At 32.0% G+C, this 22,000-nt stretch overlaps 1 protein-coding gene across 1 annotated transcript; it reads left to right on the top strand.

Moving 5' to 3' along the window:
* Positions 1 to 340: 340 nt before the first annotated feature.
* On the top strand, positions 341 to 20,844 carry LOC110019809 (transmembrane emp24 domain-containing protein p24delta5-like). Its single transcript, XM_020717649.1, has 4 exons — positions 341 to 709; positions 19,882 to 20,091; positions 20,174 to 20,250; positions 20,536 to 20,844. Exons 1-4 carry the CDS (start codon positions 464 to 466, stop codon positions 20,678 to 20,680), a joined length of 678 nt encoding a protein of 225 aa, XP_020573308.1. The 5' UTR covers positions 341 to 463; the 3' UTR covers positions 20,681 to 20,844.
* Positions 20,845 to 22,000: the final 1,156 nt, after the last annotated feature.

Here is a 22,000-nt window from a genome sequence, read left to right as displayed (position 1 = left end):
TTATTCAAACAGAAATATTTCTTATGATGCAATTTCTACTGGCAACAACCTCTTCTAAAAATAATTTCACAGTTGCTTCTTCAAACTATTGCAGCTATCCTAAGCAAACCCTTAAAATGGTAATAATTTTATATGATATGGAAGATTTGGGCGATGTAAGTTGAAAAAAAAAATCCGTGCTAGATATATAAATACATTGAAATTAGGTTAAAAGAAAATATTTTATATTTATTAAATATATACTTACAAGGACGGATGAATTGGTGATATCATATATATGATGATGCGATATTTTCATCCATTCACTATTTTAAACACATGTTATTGAATAAGTATGCAATATTTTCTTCTTTGAAGAGGGTGGGAGGCTTTTTTTGTGAGTTGTACATAGATTTAAGCAGCCAAATAGGGGTGAAAACATTGATCTGCTCCAAGCGCGACTGTTTTGGTAGATCGGCATCGGATGGAGAAGAAAAGCGGCGCGGCGTTCTTGAGCTCCGCCGTAACGATGCCTGGTATCTTCTTTTTCTTACTCTTTGGCCTCCAATTCATCTCTAAGATGCCTGGAGCGGGAGCCGTTTGGATAACCTTGCCGGCGAGCGGTACGAAGTGTGTTTCGGAGGAGATCCAGCCGAACGTCGTCGTTCTGGCCGATTACTCTGTGGCTCCAGAGGACTCTGGCCATGCTCAAGCCACCATCTCGGCCAAGGTATTGATCCTCTTCTTTTGACGAAAAAACTTGGTTTTAGTGGATGATTTGTATGAAAACGGGGTTGTATTTTGTTGAATTGGGAAAGACCCAGTTAGGTCTCCGGGCTTTTTACTGCTGGATTTTCTTGGTGTTAATCTTGGTTGGTGCTTTATGCTGAGTTTTTATTGATAAAGTATAATCACAGGAAGAGAAAGGCATGTTCTATATTTTTCTTTGGCTGTGCTATATGCAGTTTTTAGTCATGAAAATCCATGTTACGATGCGAGCTGTTAATTTAACTCGGAGATTGTGAGGTTTGGTAGATTGGTAGGAGTGAATCAAAGAGGTAATCAGAAAAGAAGACTACTTGGCCAGTTGAAATCTGCATGTACTTTATTGTTTCTCGCTGTGAAATCAGTTTATTTAAACATCCATTTAAAGAATTTCACTTCTATATAAACAGCAGAGGATCTTCAGTTTAGTATTTTTTGTAAGTGCAGCTATCTAAATATGCGTTCTGCCTATTGCAGTTTGTTTCATTTTTGTTTTGTTAAGTTTGGTTCTACTTATTTTGAGTTTCCTTGCATTTTTCTGCCCGTGAAGTTAAATAATATTGTAATAAATTACATTCCCTCAAATTTAATTAAAATCCACTTGAACTAAGAGGATTTTATGGTAGCAGACACCTTCATCACCAGAAGTTTCAGTATAAATATGTACTACCGTAAAATTGTTTCTTAAAGACCAGTGTTGGCCAGAGATTTCTGTGAAACTCGATCAAGTTAATCCTACAATATTTGTCAAATCTGTAAAAGCATTTGAGATAGATAGAATCCTTACTTCTTACCGATTTCTAACACCTCAATCCACACCTGATAAAATTTTTTGCATTATATTTGAAGTCTTCAACTTGTGCAATCTAGTCAATCAGATGCAGATTGGAACGTCTCGCCCAATGTTGATCTGCAATCTTGTGGAGTGTTAATTTCATTCATTACCCAATCATTTGAATGGGTAGATACCTTTCAGTTTGTTTGAGGCTGTGCTGCTTAAATCTCATCAATCAGCTCATTTCGATTAGCTCATCTTGGTGTCGCAGATTGGGTTATCCCCATCAAAGTTGCCTAGAGTATTTGATCTTCTTCACTAGATCCCCTTGTTGGGTTATGATAGTTCCTAACTTTCATCTTGATTCCTCAATAATCTTTATGACTCTCCCTCTATTCCCTTAAAAGGTTTCATGTGGTCACTTCATATGTAAAGCCATGCTCACACCTCAAAGATTCCTTGAACAATCGTAACGTATCCCTCTCATGGATAGCCGTCATTCTCAAGAAACAAATTTGCTATCATATGATACATATTCAAGAAACATTTTTAGATAGCTGGCCATGTTTAGTACTCCATATCATTTAGGGGGGAAATGTATGATACATATTTTCAATTTAAGGAACATTTTTACAACAATTAAAGACCATATGTTTCTTAAAATTAATCATCCAACGCTAACCATCTAGTGCTTGATCGCCCCTTAGCATATAATCAATAGGTTTGATCTCCCATGGCTCTCATATTGATATTCTACTAAGTTTCTTGTGCTGGCCATCTTAATATGGTCATGTTTAGTACTCCATATCATTTAGGGGGGAAATTTATGATACATATTTTCAATTTATCTTCTTTAAATTCTCACATTTTTAATATTTTTCTCTTTCATAATACCTACTTTAACCCAAAAAATTGTAATGTTTATTGAAGCAAATATTTCTGTCAAATCAAAGAATGGACTAACATGATATAAGATAAATAATAAAAAATTGAGGTTATTAACATTCATCTTGATAGATATTAATAAAGAAATAATAATTTATTCCTAGCTATAGAGATGATTAAAACTTAAAAATAAATAATCCACCTAAAGATGATGTGTAAATAAGAATGAGTAATCTCTTTAAAAGAAAATAACTTAAATTTTTTAAATATTAGTTGTGCCTATTATGCACTTTTAAATTTAACTAGATGGATGATATTCAAAATTTCAAATTTATTTAGGGTTTCTTCATTAATAAATCCTTTAAAATGTTTATATAACTTATATTAACAAGGCTCTTTTTTTTAACTTTAGAATCAAGGAACTATAAACCAAAAAGATAATTAATTTCAAGTTGATACGGGTGTCTTTTACACCCGTCCCATATGAACACATAAAGGATCAAATCACTCATACGACTCTATTTTTGTTGGTCAGTTTAATTCTTTCAATTTCCAATGGCTAAAAATCTAGGCCCAGGGGCGGAACCAACCTCTTTTATGAAGGGGGGCAAATTTTAAAAAGGGGCATTTACATGCATAGCACCCAGTTCTTATGGATTTACCTATTTCACGCCAAAATTTTCATATTTACAACCATCGTATTAAAAATAACACTCATTATCACATTTTAATAGCCAAATTCATCTTTTCATCTACAAGTAAAGTGTTATGTGCGTAAACATGAAACGTTAGGTGTGAGATACTTGAATCGATAAGAATTGTGTGTTGCACATGTAATTTTCCCATTAAAAAATATAAATAAATAAAATGAATAACACAATTCAAAACAAAAATATATTATAAATTTTTCAATCTATTTTGCATATTTGAATAATATTGCATGACAGCTTCATTTGGAACCAAATCATAGACTTTTTTTGTCAAAGTACGGTACGAGACAATCATTAAGCCAGTCATCACTCATTCGACTATGCAATCGATTTTTGCAATCTTCAATGTTGATAATTCTCTTTTAATTGTAGCAGCAGGAACTGGTAAAGTTAATGCAAAGACAATAAAGGTCTGTTAGGGGCAGCTGCAGCTTCTCAGCTTTTCAGCTGTAGCTGTGCGGCCCCAGGAAGCTGTTGCGGGGAAGCTAGCTGTCTGTTTGTTGCGGCTGTGTGAAAACAGCTGTGGGATAGTTGTTTCTGGAAAAATGATTATTTTTCTCCTGTTTAGTAAAACTGTTTAAAACAGAATTATGATAGCCACATATTTGATACTTCAGAAGCAGAAGTTTATTTCAAAACAGAACAAAAGTTCAGAGACATTACTCACTTAACAGTGAGTGCAGAAAGTGCTAAAAAAAGAAAAAAAAATTAATAAAATTACAAGCAAAATAATGATAATATTATTTTTAACATGAAGTTGAATTCACCATTATCTGATCCACCCTTTTCACTTATGGGGTAATTCACTTATGGGGTAACTTTTCACTTATGGGGTAAGATGCTACAAGATTACTGTTGTAAATTTGTTTGAATTATTTCACAGGTTACTTTTATAGCTATAAGTGATTCGATTGAAAGCAGCAGCTTGGTAATTCTTGCTCAAATGCAGGTACCAAACATCCCCATAATGTGATTTCATAGTTATAATGCTAAGTATTTGAAATGCTTTAAAGCTAAATATTTTGATATAAATAAATTCAAGAGTAAACGAAAGCAAACAATAACTCGATGGATGATAATTCAAATTGTTACATAATACCAACAAAGAAAAACTTCCCAAATACTCTTCTTCAAAGTCTAGCATCATCTCAATCCTATAAAGATATCAGGGTTTAGGATTAATGGGCTTATTGCTCTATTTACATGGCATTGAAGTTCACAGCTCCATCTTGCCCCATCAGCATAAAGTAGGGACATAAAGTAGGGATAACTGCATACATAACGCTTGAAACATTGTTACTTACAAGACTACCCACTTCCAACTATCTTTTAAATTCTCACCAAAATTTCACAATGAGAATATTGCATAAATTTGTTGACGGACAGGACACACTGAATCAGATTCACCTTTGTTTAATGTGAAGTCAAAATCACCCACCATTTGCCAGGAATCTTTTCAAAAAATGAATTTGCTGGCTAGTTTGAACAGGAAAGCTTTACAGAATCACTCGAAACAGGGAAAAAGGGAAAACGAAGTGCTCGAAACAGGGAAAACAAAGTGCTCCATCTAGAGGAATAATACTCCCAATAACCAAATTAGTATTTTGAGCTTATGCAGAAGATTAATTTACCCAGGAATTTCTGAAAATAAACCTCGTTCAAGTTTTTTTTGGGCTCCCTCGAGTTATTTGATTTCTGTCGAGGAGAAGAAGAAGAAGAAGAGTCACAGGAAACTTACTGTGGAGGAAGACGTCCGTTAGCTGTCTGAGAAGAGCTCACCTTTCACGGAGAAGAGGAGGAAGAAGACCGCCACGGCTTGCTCTTCTTTCGCAAGATCTGTCGCAGTTAGGACTGGTAAAAAGAGGGCACGGGGGTAAAAAGTCGATCGACGAAGCTGGGCCGCAAGTAAGGAGTAGCTTTCCGCGTTCACACCAAACGGCGGGCCGCAAGTAAGGAGGAGCTTTCCGCGTTCACACCAAACGGCGGGATGTCGCGCTGCACCGCCACCCCAAATGGACGAAACCAGCGGCATAGTGCTCTGCTGCAGGTAAACCGCCGCCCCAAACGTACCCTAAGTCTATAAACTAAATGATACAATCCTTTTTTTGTCTGAGCTAACTGTTATGCAAGATTAGTAAAATCATTTAGAGATGAGAAATCAACACTACTGCACATATCGATAATGTAAGTAAATAGTTGATTCTCAAGTGTCACTAACTAAACAATAGAATAATCATACGGATCCAATTCTGCAAGATGAATCTATTTCTTTCCCCTTATCAAATGCAAAATGAATCATTTGGGTTCAAACACGTCGCACAAAGAAGTAGCTCCGTATTTTTTTTTCAGATAAATGATTGTTCAAGGTGCAAAAGAATTTTTCAGATAAATGAATTCTATTTCTAGTTTTAAGATGCAAAAGAATTTTCTCATGTTGAATAGTTTTGAGAGCATCACTCTTCTTACATGAACCCCTTATGGAATTCAGAATTCTTGAAGTACACTCAGAAAGATATTTAGTTTGCCAATGATTTTTTACTACTACTACTACTTAACATAATTGGAGTTGATTGGAAAAAAATGAACGTAAAATGCTTGAGGATTATTATGAAGGATAAGGACTTTTAAGCCATTAAACTCACCTCACATATTAGATGCTTCATCATAGTCTTGGCCACGTTTTCTATGCAAACTTAATGAATATTTCACTAATATTGATTCAAGAGTTGTCTTGAGTGTAACTGTATTTATTGATGAAACATGTGTGATATCAATAATTCTTTCAATAATCTGTCTATTTTTATCAATATATCCCAGTGCAACTGTCAATTGTTTTTTTATTGATACACGAGACTCATCCTCTATAATAAAAAAATATGAATCACTTATATCTTTCATGATGAGTACAAGAGTCTCAGCTGCTGCTGCTTGATAAAGTTGTTTCTGAATCTTTGGTGAAGTCAACTGTAATTTTGTAGTGGCATTTTCAAATATAACTTTTTTCACATCTTTATTATGATTCGCAAGGAAATAAAGTAATTATAAATAATTATATTGATTAGTTGATCCAAATGATTCATCATGGCCATGAAATGTTAATCATTGTCGTGAAAGAAATCTAATACAACCAATTGTTGTTGTCAACATAATCCGATGTTCTTTTTTATTTCTTTTATCCTTACTCAATCACATAACAGAAACATTATGTATTTAAACTTTATTAAATCATCACATTTTTTACTTGCTTTATTGTGAGCACTATTATGCTCACCAACATGAGCTATAAGTTTTTTTTTTATCTTCCAATTATTAAATCCTTCACCAACAAAAGAATCTCCACCGCCTTGACTTATAGTAACATGTTCTTGAGGTTTAAATAAATAACAATAAAGGCAATATGATGCATCTTTCTGCACACTATATTCTAACCAAGTTGGATACTCATTAAACCATTTTCAACTAAATCTCCGTGCAATGACACCCATCAATTTCAGGAAAAGTATGACTTTTTGTTTGATGTTGTCCCTTCAACAAATACGTTCTTCGCAGTGCATCCCTATCATTTTCATCATAACTCCAAATCAAAGGATGAGGCCCAGGATCTACTGGAAGATTGTCAATATCAATTTCAACTCTTCTTTCCTCTTTAAATAACGATGATTTTATCAAAGCTTAAGAAAAAAATCCTAATATCAATATCAAGAATTTGAAATTGCTAATCAATTATCAAGTAACAAGTAAATGTAAAAAGACACAGAACCGACCATTTTTAAGAGAAAAAAAGACACACTATCGATTTTTTGAAATAAAAGAAAAGATGAAAATGCCTACCTATATGTGGGTGGAGAAATAGAAACTTTAAACAGAGAACCAGTAATGATGACCACAAAATATTGAATATGTTACTGAAAAAAAGAAAATGATCTTGAACAAAATTAAATTATTTATTTCACATCCCAAATTAAGACAAATCAAAGTATTTAAATAACAATCATTATTATCATACCTTAATTGATATTTCAACAAATTATTGCAAATCCCCAAATTACAAGTGTAAACTGAAGAAGAATAGATCGCTATCTGTTTCTATACTTATTTCTTTCCTTTTGGATGAAGTAAATGATATTCTTCAAAGTTATTAAAAAAAAATCTATAAAGATGAGGATGCATCACTACTGTTAATACACAACATGTAATGTTAAAAAAGGCTATAAACAGTAATTAAAGAATCTGTTTAAATATTTACTTCGTTGCAGTCAACGCACATGAATGCAAGGTAGTGATGGTTAAAAACAAAATGATATGGGTGTTAATTTTGTAAATATATTAGTTTTAGGTGGTGTGTTTTTAAGCCGAGTGATAACTTGAGATTATGCTATCACAATAGAGCATTTGACATGCATTAGCCCAGCAACTCACAAAATTTGGTATCAAGTATATTGAGAAGTCTCAATCATAAACCATATATAACTAACAATTCAGTAGCTGACGTAAGTGCTAGATAAGAAAATTAGAGGCCACGGATTCAACGCTTACAAGGAAATATATCTCCCATGAATTCATATGCAAAGAATGATATAAAGAGCTCCCATATTTCTCCATAATCTGCAATCCCTAAATGAATCAAATGAAAGGATAACCAGGAAAGATTTTTGTGTTTCTTATTATAATTGTTTATTTCCCTCTCTTTCTATATAATTTTGTGTATAAATACCCATTGAAGGAATGAATAATCCAAGCTTTCCTACCCACTTCTTCCTTTCTATACAAATGACAGTAAACAAATTTTATACCACACTGTTCACCATAATCTTAATGAAACAGATTAACCATTAATTGCGAGGTATATTGATGGATTGAAGAAATCCACTCAAAATAAGTAAAAAATTATATCGGTGTGGTTCCTCTCTAAAGCAATTAATTTTTCCTATAAGAGAAGATTCAACTCAATCACAACCCTATGGCAGGTGTAAACCATTGAAAATCCATGAAACAAAGCAATACATCCAGCAAGCATTTGGTCCAGGGAGCTGTCAGTGGTTCTTTCAATGCTATTGAATCAAATTCCATTCAGCTTCAAAGTTTGAACTCATCTACAGCAATTCCATTTAATTTAAAGGTATCAACGAAGCTCAGCAACAATCTGAGAATATTTCTTGAAAATCAAAACCACCAAAACATTTTCGTTGCTCCGAGCCAGCCAAAAATCCAATGAGTACCCCAATCGCTGACAACGCAACTTTTAGAAGGAAAACAAGACACAATGGTCCAAAAATTATCCTCTAATGCATGAAGATCTTGAGGATGTTAATGATAATGAAAATGACTTTTGATCCCATCGATCTCCCAGCTTGCTCTCAGCCAGTCACAAGGGTCCAAGGCCAAGGGTTGAGCTGCCGGCCGTGGAGGACTCAACTTGCAAGTTGTAATTTTCCGAGAGAGGGCTGATAAGGGGACGCGGGACGCAGGCGTGCTACAACCGCAAGCGAAAATCTTGCCCTAGAGTTGAAGGTGTGGGTTGAAGGCAAGGGGACAAGGCGGGGCAAACAAAATTTATTAGGTCTCATAAACTGAAATGCCCTCTCTTCATGTGTTATTTTTGAATTTCAAGGCGGGCAATTGCCCCCACTCGGTTACAGCTGGGTCCGCCAGTGTCTGGGCCACCCCTCAGGCCTTCTTTTCCTTAATTAGCTTTAGTATTAGAGTTAATTTGCTTTGGAATTGTATGTGCTTTTTTTGGACTGATTTAGGACAACTTCGATGTTATTTTATGATATTTTAAGATTTCTTTCTGATTTCTCAACTTTATGAGTGTTGTATCATTTCTCTTATAAGTGGTGTAGTTTTATCTTATTAGAATGTAAGTGGTGGTTCTTTCTTGACATCCATTCTCTCCAATTCTCTTTTTTTTACCGCTGCCCATCAATAGTCAGCCATAATTTTCTCCTCGATACCCATTAAATTCTACTTATATTCATAATCCCTCATCTCACCAACATTCTTAACCTTCGATCCTATTGAAAGCTATCTTTGGGTAACCATTGATCGCTTTCACAGTCTAATCACTTATCATAAGTTTAATGTTAGAAAATAATCATTTGATGATTAGTTGACAGTTTAATTAATAGGTATTTTATATATACTTCATCATGATTTGTGTTATAAGGTTGTTCATTTAATTTATCTATTATAGAGGGCTTGATTTCTGAGGTTCAGATTTAGAAAATATATTCAGATATCCCAATTGAAGTGTGGAAATTTTTGGGAGATTTGGGAGTTTCTTGGCTTACTAAACTCTTTAATATTATTTTAAAAACTAAAAAGATGCCTGAGGAGTGGAGGAAGAGTATTTTGATCCCCATTTTTAAGAATAAAGGGGATGCACAAGAGTGTGCAAATTATAGAGGAATTAAGTTGATGTGTCATACTTTAAAATTATGGGAGAGGGTAATTGAACATAGGTTAAGATGCATCACGAAAATTTCTCATAATCAATTTGGATTTATGCCTGGCAGGTCTACTATGGAAGCTATACATTTATTGAGAGGTTTGATGGAGAAGTTCAGAGATAATAAGGAGAATCTACATTTGATTTTTATTGATTTAGAAAAAGCTTACGATAAGGTTCCAAGAGATATCCTTTGGAGAGTTCTCGAGAAGAAATGTGTTGATATGACTTATATTCAAGTCATTAAAGATATGTATACTAGAGCTGTTACTTGTGTTCAAACTGAAGGAGGATTGACAAAATATTTTCCTATTTCTGTTGGTTTACATCAGGGATCGACTTTAAGCCCATATCTTTTTGCTTTAATTATGGATGGTCTTACTGGACATCTACAAGAGGATGTACCTTGGTGTATGCTTTTTGCTGATGATATTCTTCTCGTGGATAAAACAAGAGAAAAAGCCCAGGAAAAAATTGAATTGTGGAGGTCAACATTGGAGTCTAAAGACCTTCGTTTAAGTAGAACTAAAACTGAATACATGGAATGTAATTTTAGTAGTAATAGCTCTAGTGACAGAAGTGTGACTTTGGGTGATCAAATTATTAAAAGGTGTGAACGATTTAGATATCTTGGGTCCGTTGTCCAAAGCGATGGTGATATAGATGGGGATGTTAATAGTAGAATTCAAGTTGGTGGGTTGAAGTGGAGGAATGCTTCGGGCCTTTTGTGTGATAGAAAAGTACCGCTAAGACTGAAAGGAAAATTTTATAAGATGGTGGTGAGACCTGCAATGCTCTATGGCGCTGAATGTTGGCCTTTAAAAGAGAAGCATAATAATAAGTTAAGTGTTGCCGAGATGAGAATGATTAGGTGGATGAGTGGCTTTACACTTAGAGACAAAATGCGGAATGAATATATTCGTGATAGGGTTGGTGTAGCTCCTGTGACAGACAAAATTAGAGAAAGTCGTCTTAGATGGTTTGGTCATATTAAACGTCGACCATTAGATGATCCGATTAGGAGAGTAGATGTTTTAAATTCGACTTGTGTTAAGAAAGGCAGAGGTAGACCTAGGAAGACTTGGGCTTATTGTATTAAAAATGATCTTAATTTACTAGAACTAAATGAAAATATGACACTAAATAGGACGCAATGGAGAAAAAGGATTCATGTAGCCGACCCCACGTAGTGGGATTAAGGCTTTGTTGTTGTTGTTGTTGTTGTATTCAGATATCATCATATAATTAATTTCAATTCACATTTAAATTAAGGCTTGTTTTAGTATAGTGTCTAGGTCATGAACATGTCCACCTTTGCTGTAGATTTAGATTGAACTTCATATGTTGATTCATATTGTTATTGTAAAATTTTCTTGAGATATAATGCTTTATCAAAAAAAAATTTATAAATTACTTTTTTTCATTAAAATAAAATTCGATCATGTGTGATTTTAGTGTTAATTTATTTTTTACAAGCTTTAAGGGAGATGTTACTAAGTTTTCCTTAATAATAAGCATAGGTGCAGTAGTTCTAACAATAGTATGATACTTGTGATGCTCCTTATTATATAATGTTATGTACAGTGATTTTAATATGCTGTAATTTAATTCATTTTTTGTTTCTCAATTTAGGCATTTGATGAAACCAATAATGATGACCCAATGATCTAAATGCAAATATCTTTTCTATATGACCTATGCTATGGCATAATATTGGAACACATCATAATCACCTTCTTTACAATTATTAAGTTAATAATGTAGTTGGTCATCTATTCATCGAATGACATAATTATCTAAATGTATGTTTCATATCATCCCATGTAGGTTTAATATTTCGCCAAAATGATCAAGCATTCCATACTAGTCTTAATTTCACACATTGAATTATATAGGAACTATAAAAACAAAATCAATTTGTTGATCTAATTTAAAAATATTCTGTAATCATACATCTCATCAAAAGTAGGAATATAATTCTAAATTTCATGATAGTCATACTAAAGCTACCTAAAATTATAGCTTGCCCACGCTTGTATACATTTGTCTTTTGGTTGATTAATAAAATTAAGTTTGATGCAGGATATCTTAGAGCCTATCCTTTTTTTATTCAAACCTGGGATGGCATACATGAGAATCGCATGCACAAAAACAAATTCATAGTTCATAAACTTAATATTGACTAGAATACATAAAAGTTGACCCAAATAATAATTCAGTGATTGTTTAATTAGAAATTTTATCAGATATTTGATATCATACAAAATTACACTTCGATCATGAATCACAACGTGATCAGAAAACCAAATCATTTGAAATTTAGCAAAATTCAATTACACATGTTGCGATGTGTATAAAAGATAATAAGGAAAGAATTTATCAAATAAGAGATTTAGGCCTCACTATAGTATAAAGAGATTAATTCTCCCAAAAATTATTAGCATTTGCACATCATACAATGAACCCTCATCCATGGATCATGTAAGTTTGAATTGACGTAGAAATTCATTAACTAGAAAATGACTTCTGCATACCTTGAACATATCATATTTATAATAATAATTATTAAAAAACAAAGTTGACAGCTTCCTAAATAGTAGGAATAGAAAGTGGTCTGAGGTAGAGTAAATGGTCGGGTACAAAATAAGAGGGAAGAATTCAGGTTCTGCCACAGTAAAGAACCATAGAGACGATGGCAGCAGGAAAAAAATAACCACATGGACCTACAACATCAGATCCAAAAAGCCAAAATTAATAGGGAAATTTTTATACGTAGCACATAAATCTTATTTATTTACATATCTTACACCTAAACTTTCATGTTTACATACATAGCATTGATGTTTTAAATCTTGGCATGAAAAGGTGTATTCATTTTTAAAAAATCGTAATTGTGCTATTTTTTATGTCATATTAAAGATTTGAGTTTTATGTATGTAAAATGAAGAAGGTTTGAGTGCTTGTGTGTAAATATGAAAGCTTAGGTGTGAGAAATGTATATACATTACAATTGTGTGCTATGTATGTAAATGCCTCAAATTAATAATGATTTGAACTGGACAAACATAGATACTAAAGAGTACAATTCATTCTCCATAAGAATTGTTAAAAAGTAGAGAATTGGAAATGACTCCAACTTTTTCATACTTCTCCTTTTTAGTACAAGAATATGTAGGCTTATGTATAGGCAAAAGAAGAGAAGTAGAGAACAATAAAAAAAAAGAGAAAAGCTATCGCTCTTTCTGCGTTTCATAGACAATTTCTTTTTCTTAACTTGTGAGTTACTATTAAATCCAGGAGGATAATAAGATTTATAGTTTGGATTTCCTTGGTTATTTGAATTTCTTAAGGGATTCACCGAATTGTTGTAATTATTCCAACTAAGATTATGGTGATTTTTCCATCCAAAATTATAATAATTAGAATAAAGATTATTAGTTCTATTATTTATAGTGATCAGAGTTTCATAAGGTGATTGAGTATCAATTATTTGACCTAGTGAATTTTCCTCTAACACTAGGGGTGTTTGAGAATAGTTTACTCTAATTTGATCAATCTTCTTTGATATAACACCAATTTGGGATGCCAAAATAGACATTGCATCAGAATCATGAATACTAGCTACTCTCTTTGGATTTACCCATTCAGAAGGCCATTGAAAATTATTAGTAGTGACCTCCTCTATTAAAGAATATGCTTCATCAAAACGTTTAGCATTACAAGAATAGTATTGATTTGAAGCAATGTAATTTCTAAATCAGTTTTGCCAAACATCTTGAATGAAGAACTTTGGGCTTCTAATATAATCTAAATTGTTGAAATTAAACTAGAAATTAAATCATAAGATTTGTGGTTGCTATATGGTTAATATATTAGCCAAGATAGCTGCAAACAAAATAGGTCCTCAGATCTCATAGCTTTGTATACTTTATTTACCACTTGTTTACTCTTTTAACCTTTAAAGTATAAGATGAATTTTTAATTATCAATTCCATCCTCAAAGCTCCTCCTATGCTTTCCTTTCTTCTAGTAATCGCGTATGCAAGCATTCTTCTTTATCTTTGCTTACTGTTTATCTAGCATGGTTTGCCATTCTTGGCGACATTTATCTGGTTTAGTTAGTTTTCCTTTTATAAATGGCTATTTTCAATCCCATCTTAAGCCATTCACGCACCATTGATAAAGGAGGTTTGTTGGGTGATTTGACACATTTTTTATTTTGCTAATTTGTCTTTAAATGTTAAGACTATATGAATAGAATGATTGGGTGGACATAGTATATGCGATTTTAATATTTCTATGATGATTTGGAGAATTTTCCTTAGACAACCTACAGCAGTCAAGCCACTATGTTGTGCACTTTGCAGCGTACCTCCTCTATTTAATGCTCTACTTTCGCATTCGGGGCAGTAACACATTCCTATGGTTAGAAAAGGATTTGAGCAAACTAAGGTATCAAAGCAATAGCAATGTCGAAATTACAAGTTTATGTGCTTAATTATAACATCATCATGCTGAATGAGGCGGCTTCTTCCATTTAAGCATTTCAAATTTGTTAGTGTTTGGCTATTGAAACTTGTCGATTCAGGTACCCTTGATACATGGATTTTTAAAGCAAGTAGAACTCAATTTCTATATTTGGTAACTTAAAACTTCTCCTTATGTTTGCTTGTTATCTTTTTCTTTTCTTTTAGTTAAAATATAAGCTATGTATACATTTAATTTATATTGGACTTCATAAAATCTGATCTCATTGGACATACATACTTACAAAAACATTTTTGGGGTTCTTGTGGTATATTGTTCTTTGAACAATGTTATTCCCAAATTTATTTCTTTCAAAACTTTTTTTTTTTGGTTTCTATCAGGTGCACAATGTTTCGAACTCCACTGAATGCCCATTATAATGTTTTAAGTCAGTTGATTTTGAGGTGATATACTAATAAGTAAAATTCTTTTGTTATTCTTATATATGATTCTTGGTTTTTTATCTTGTATATTTACTTACGGATTAATGTGAATATAGGAATTTTTTTTTGAATGATGGTAAAAAAAAAATTTTTTTTTGGCTAAACATGTTGTGTTTTAGGATATACTAAAAGTAGTAAATAAATGCTCTTGATATGTTCATCATCACTCACAATTATAATAATTTATACATAGGACTTCGGAGTATTAATTAATAGTCATCATCGTATCCAACTTTATCGGATTTAAGTATGCTATGTTAGCAAGTTGTGATGGGGGGTAATACCATATTGGATTTAAAAGTTGATGGGGATATTAATGTAGATCAATTAGGAGGAAATATCATAGGATAAGAAATGGATAAGTTAGAAGGAAAATAGAAACAATTCTAATAGAATGGGCTCAACCTCCTGTACGTTTAGAGGCTGGACGTAAATCTACATCTGGAGGTGAATAATTGGATGATTTTTGAAAATTAATTATTTTTCTTCAACCTGGAACGAGAAACCAGTAGCAATTGGCGGATTGACTGGGTTTGTATGTTCATCTGTTAGGAATGGGGCGGTTTAGGGTTTCAAAGTGGACTTTTCGTCTCATCTTTCAATGCCTTGCATCCTAGTTTCTACGAAGAAATTTAACATAATTAGTTTCATCGCTATTTAAAACTTTCTCCAATAACTCAGTGCAATTTGCATATTTCTGCGAGAGTTGAAGGATCAATTTCTTCTTTTCAATGTGCTCTAATGTTACTTGTAGTTGGTTTAAATAGTTTGAGTTAACTGACGTATGGAATTTTGAAGAATCTTTTTCCTGAAAGTGTATCTACGTGCCTAACATTTTAGGTTTGAACTTGAATGTTATTTTCATGCTTAATAGTGTTTGTGATATATTTATATTTTATATCAATACATATGTAAACTATCTAGCTGTTTTTGTTAGAAATATATATTAAAACATAACTTTCATGTATAATATTGTCAAATGATTTGATATTGTCTCCATGTACTATGTTATTAATAATTTATATTAATTGAAGTAATAAATTAGCTATTTGTGCTAAATGAATGTATGCTGTTGTGTGCTCATGGTTTTATTTGAGAATTAGGAAATGATATTGATATATATATCATATTAAAGTCATTTTACTTGCATACATCTTTTTGTGTGAAAAAAATATTTTATTTAATTTTTGTTGTTCGCCAACACACACTCCTTTACTTTTTTTTTTTTTTTTTTTTTTTTTTTTTTTAAACTTTTTCAAATTGATTATAATCGATCAACTAATACATATTTTTCTTTTCTCCATAAACAATTTGATGAGACCATTACAAATTTTGTCTTTCATTTTGCATAAAATTGGAGTGTGAACAAAGTAATCTCAATGTCTCAATTTTTTACTGGTTCTTTTCGATATCCATATTTGGATTTGTCTAGCTTCACAAACTAAACATTCATTGTTTTATTTTTTTCAAGTTCCGTACAGGTAAAATTTGTGAGTTTTCAACGCTGCATTTAAAAAATAAGCCTACAAAACCATGCAGGAATTCTTACCAAATGAAGAGTAATTCCTGGACAAATAAAATGTAGCAACTTGTTTGAGAATAGGACTACCTTTCAATAATGACTAATTACATTGAAAATTTTCATCATGCACATTTCTACATGCCAAGAAAGAAATCAATGATGGAACTTTTTAATAGTGACTAATTACATTGAAAATCTTCATCATGCACATTTCTACAAGGCAAGAAAGAAATAAATGGTTCTAATATGTACTGATAAAGTTTTAACATTCAATAAATCCTTATTAAACTTGCTGACCATTTTCTTTAGATTTTGTATAACTTCTTCAACCAAAATGATTTTGTACTTTTCTTTTATTGATCGTATTTTGACATGTTAATTCTCCTACAAAACACACTTAATCATACATTTCTAAATAATCTCTATGCAAGTTTGCCATCGTTGAAGCAATAGACTTTGGCATAGTCTATGATGAGTATATTTTCAACGACTTTATCCGAGAAATGGTTCTAATCTGTGATGTAGTATTTAGACTCTTGTTATACATGATTCTTACAAAGGTTTGACAGGTCATCTAAATGATTCAGTAGTTTATTTTGATAAAAAATGCAACACTTAAAAAAACAACTTGGAAATCATGTTTAACTCCAAAAATGAAGCACACACTAAATGATTTTGCTTAGGTCTGTAGCTTGTACAAAAAAAAATGGCATTTCAAAAGAATTCTTAATCTACTTTCCTGAAATCAGTTTTGAATAAAGAAAGTCTTTTGAACGAAAGAATTCAATAAATAACTCGTTTTTTACATACAATAAATCTAGCATGTTGGGCGTAATTGGGATACATTTTAAATGCTTTATTTTCACCATGAATAATTGCATTAAAAAGTTTGGCAGTCTGTGTCATCAAAAAGAGGCATAGCATTAAAACTATGAAGTAGCTAGCGCTGAACGTGTGATTTTAAACATTGAAAGCCCATTATAGTAGCAGTGCCTAGCTAATTACTTGACAAAAAATAATAAGGGCATTTACATACATACCACTCAATTCTTATGTTTTTACTTAATATATACATGCGTAGCACTCAAATCTTTAATATCACTAAAAAAAAATCCACTCACTTACTTTTAAAAAGTTAATTACACCTTTTCATGCATAGGTTTATCACACCAAAATATCATAAATGTAAATATGAAAGTTTAGGTGTTAGATATGTAAATATATAAGAATTGTGAGGTATGTATGTAAATCTTCCCAATAATCTTCCAAATAATATATGTGAAGCACATAACTATTTAGGCGTGGTTTTCGCTATTAAATTGCATGATAGGAGCAGTACCTAGCTAGGTATTTTACTAAAAATACTTTATGTGATGTATTTAGCTGTGAACTTATGGTTTTAAACATTAATACTTCATTATTGTTGCAGTCCCTAACTATGTACTTCACAAAAAGGCATAAGTTGGCCCTTGAGAGCAGAAAAGTATTTATTGGTTGACCAATCATAATCAATAGGAGGGCTACAGAGGTGGGAGAGTTAAAATTGGTGAATGTGAAGTTTCTTGTTGCGACTTAGTATGAGCATGATTAGAAATGAAACCATTATTGTACAAAAGAAATGTATATTTCATTAAGTAAAATTATCAAAATATGTAACCAAGTAAATAATGAATTTTATATGAATTTAGTTAATATACTTCACATATGTTTTTTTTTTAGGGAGAGTATCTAGCTACATAGTTCGCATATATTACTTTTTATGTGAAGTATCTAACTAGGTACTGTTGATGTAATAGAATTTTAATTCTTAAAATTATAAATAAATATTTTTTATGAAGTACTTAGCTTTGTATTTCACATATTTTCCTTTTTTTTTTAGTATCTAACTAGGTATTGTTGCTATAATTGAATTTTAATGATTAAAATCACAAATATATTTTGAGGGAAGTACTTAAATAGATGTTGCTAATATATTATGATTTGTGAAATACCCAGCTAGTTACTACTACTGTAATGGATTTTCATTGGTTAAAAACGAGAAGCAAACAACTTTTTTGTGATGTGCCTAGCTAGGTACTTCGCATATGTTGCTTTTTTTGTCAAGTACCAAACTAGGAAATAATGTTATAATGAATTTCAATGGTTATGATCACAAGCAAATATCTTTTTTTATAAATCATTCAGTTTGAAACTTTACGTATTTTATTATTTTTTTACGTAAGACTTAGTTATGTACTGCTACTGTAATGGAATTTTAATTGTTGAAATTACGAGCAAACATTTTTGTTTTTTGGTGAAGTACCTAGCTGAATACTTCACATGTATTGTTTTTACGTGCAATGTGTAGTTATCACTGCTATAATGGATTTTAATAGCTAAAACACACACACGCGCGACATATATATATACATAACTATGTGTGCGGGCGAGAGCGTATGTGTGTATGTGCCTAGCTATTACACAGTTCTCTGTGTTGTGGTTTTGTGTTTTTGTTCCATCCATAAAGCCTTAGTTCTATGCAAAGTATATACAGGTGTAAGTTTACAAGTAAATTTGGTAGTCTAAAATTACCTAGCAATTTGATCTAAAGAATTTTGTAATTACTCAAATAAACCATGAGTACATGATGATATATACATTCATAAAAAATTACCTAGCAATTTAATCTAAAGAATTTTGTAATTACTTAAATAAACCATGAGTACATGATGATATATACATTCATTTATCATAAATAGATAATATTTATTTCAAATAATATAAATTATTCCACAATCTAGTACATGATGATAATGATAATTCATTTCACAATAATGTGCATGAAAGCTATGTTTTATTATGTATTTCTTATTAAAGCAAGTATGTAGTTAACTTATGCATTTCTTAACAAATGTTAAGAGCATAGATATTCTTTCAAGAATGAGATCTGTCTTATATAATCTATTGAATCAGATACCTTTTTTTTTTTTTCCGGGGTATCCTTCCATAGATTTTCTTACTTGCATAAATATGTATCTTTTAAAGAATATGATTCATGTCGATGATAAAACTGCTCGGTGTTTCTTTTCTGACAGCCTTATCTCTGTAAATACATACAACACAATTCTTATATATTTACATATCTAACACCCAAGCTTTCATATTTATACATTACATCAATTATATATGCATAACACTCAAATCTTTAACATTACATCAAAAATATTAATTTTAAAAGTGAAATATACCTTTTCATGCTTTGGTTTATAACACCAAGCTGTAATAAACATAAATATTAAACTTAAGTGTTAAATATGTAAATACATAAGAATTATATGGTATATCTATATTTCCCTAAATAACAAATATCAAAACCTACAGGACTCAGCTGATTAAAAGTTCCTGATAGCGCATAATTTCTCTTTCCTCAATGCAGTATTGTGATGGTTTTTCCATTTTTCTTTGATTTTCGTTTCTAAAACAATCTGTTTGATAGTTTTTATAATTGAAGTGTAGATCTGTTGGGCATGAAAAGTTTATTCTGCTGGCTTCTTATGTTTTTCCTGCATGGATCCTTATGCCATCTTGTTTGGTATATAAACAATAGCACTCCTATTTTATTTTTTAGGAAGATACATAACACCACCCAATTCCTATGTATTTATAAATCCAACACCAAAACTCCAATTTTTAAATATATGTCAACTTACTTATGCATGAATAGGTTATTTTTACTTTTAAAATTTTAAACAGTAGTATACTTGATCTCATGGCAACTAATTTCACTTGTTACAGAAATGTTTGCAGCCATTATTTTTGTGTGGAAAACTAAGCTTGTTCTTCCTCAGGTGACTTCTCCTTATGGAAACTCGCTTCATCATCAGCAGAAGACCACAAGTGGCCAGTTTGCATTCACAACATCCGAAGCTGGCAACTACCTCGCATGTTTTTGGATTGACAGCAGCGATAAAGGCGTGGGTGCTAATGTTATCCTCGATTGGAAGATCGGTATTGCAGCAAAGGATTGGGATTCCGTCGCTAAGATAGAGAAGATCGAGGTGAGCTCTATCTCACCACAAAGAGTTTGGTAAACCATTCTTTCTTTCTTAATTGAGCCTTATGGATCTGCCAAACATTTAGGGGGTTGAGCTTGAGCTCAGGAAACTGGAAGCGCAGGTTCAGGCAATCCATCAGAATTTACTCTACCTCAAGTCCAGGTAATCTTCTTATAGCTCTTTGGCTTACAGGAAACATTGTGTGAAAGAATGTAGTCGGGCTCTTAAACATTGAGACTTTTTTTGATATAACGGTTGGATTTTTATTAGAAACTCCAAAGTTGAGTGTGCTCGTCCGACAGCACACTCGTGGGAAATTATATCAATGGGATGAAACCGTGAGATCATTAGGACATAGCGGATAATATCTAGATGGATAAGAGTTCGGGCTGTTACACATTGTCTGCTGATTATTGAAGGATTACCTTTTTGTTGTGGTGAACTCAGGGAGGCGGATATGAGGGAAGTGAGCGAGACGACAAACTCGAGAGTTGCATGGTTCAGCATCATGTCGCTTGGTGTCTGTATTGTGGTATCTGTCTTGCAGTTGTGGCATCTCAAGAGGTTCTTCCAGAAGAAGAAGCTGATTTAGACTTGACCTTAAAGCATGTAGGATGAGCAAAAGTTACGAAAAAAAATGGTTTTTCCTTTTTTTTTTGTTCGGAGGAATTATTCAGATTTTACTCTACTTTTTCAAGCAATTTTTTTAGTTTTTTTTTTTTTTATTATTGGTTCTGGATTGAGGATGCTGAACATTTTGTTGTAGAGCATTTTGTAACTATTATTCTAGTTCATTCTGGCATGTTAAATATTACGTCCGGAGTCCTATAAAATCACACCACGTGAAGGTGACAAAAATATAAAAAAAAATTCGTTTTAGCATAAGAGAATATTTTTCCTATATTATTTTGCGTTATTCATTGTTATTGTGGTGTTATTCATGTATTATTGTGTTCTGAAAACATCTCTAGTGTTATAATAATACATTAAGACATCAATATCACCACAATAACACATGAATAATACGAAATAACACAGGATGAATATTTTCGTGTTATCGGGTTAGATCACAAGAAAACGAGTTTTTTTTTTTCTGTCAGCTCCACGTGGAGATGATTCATTGAACTTCGGATGTATCTCTACGTGATAATTTTTCTTGTTACTCCTCAGCTTGTATTGTTTTAGAGGGAGAAGTGCTTGAAGAATTGTAAATATGGTTGCTCGGAAAAAAAAAAAAAATCTTTTGTGTTTGCTGCTTCTTCGTGATGTATAATTGCTCGGGCTCGTTTGCTCCAAATGATATATAAACATTTGAGCAATATCTTTTTTTATTTATTATTTATTATTAAAAATATAATTGATGCAATTAATTTCATGTTTGTGTATGTATGTACTATACTTTTAAAAAATTAATAGCAATGATTTTTTATGTAATGCTAAATATTTGAAAGTTATATATACAAATTTTAAGGTTAAGTATTACATTAATAAGTAAATAAATGTCATATTATACACCAAAAATAACAAGAAGTTTTTATCCTATTAAGTGTGGTTGGTTACGTGAATCTTTTTTGTGGTATTTGGTGTCATATTTTTATTTAATTTTAATGAGTTAAGATCATTTTTTATTCAATATGCCCAAGCCTTTCTAGGTTTATCTCTATCTTTCTTAATAAGTTGAATATAAAACATCTCTTCTAAGGGGGGCATCAAATGGTTGATATTTAATGTCATCAAATCATTCAAGGCGACTCTAATCTTGTTTGCCAGTGGAGCTACTCCAACCCTTTTATGGGTATACTCATTTTGCATTTTATCTACACGTATAAAGTCACCCATCCAAGTGAGCAATCTCATCACAAAGACACCTAACTTAATTTATGCTTCTCTTTTACAGGCTAACATTCTGCAC

This window comes from Phalaenopsis equestris, unplaced genomic scaffold (genome assembly GCF_001263595.1).
Source record: "Phalaenopsis equestris unplaced genomic scaffold, ASM126359v1 Scaffold000078, whole genome shotgun sequence".
NCBI lineage: Eukaryota > Viridiplantae > Streptophyta > Magnoliopsida > Asparagales > Orchidaceae > Phalaenopsis > Phalaenopsis equestris.
The sequence above is the reverse complement of the archived record's forward strand: the minus strand, read 5'-3'. Positions and strand labels throughout refer to the sequence as shown.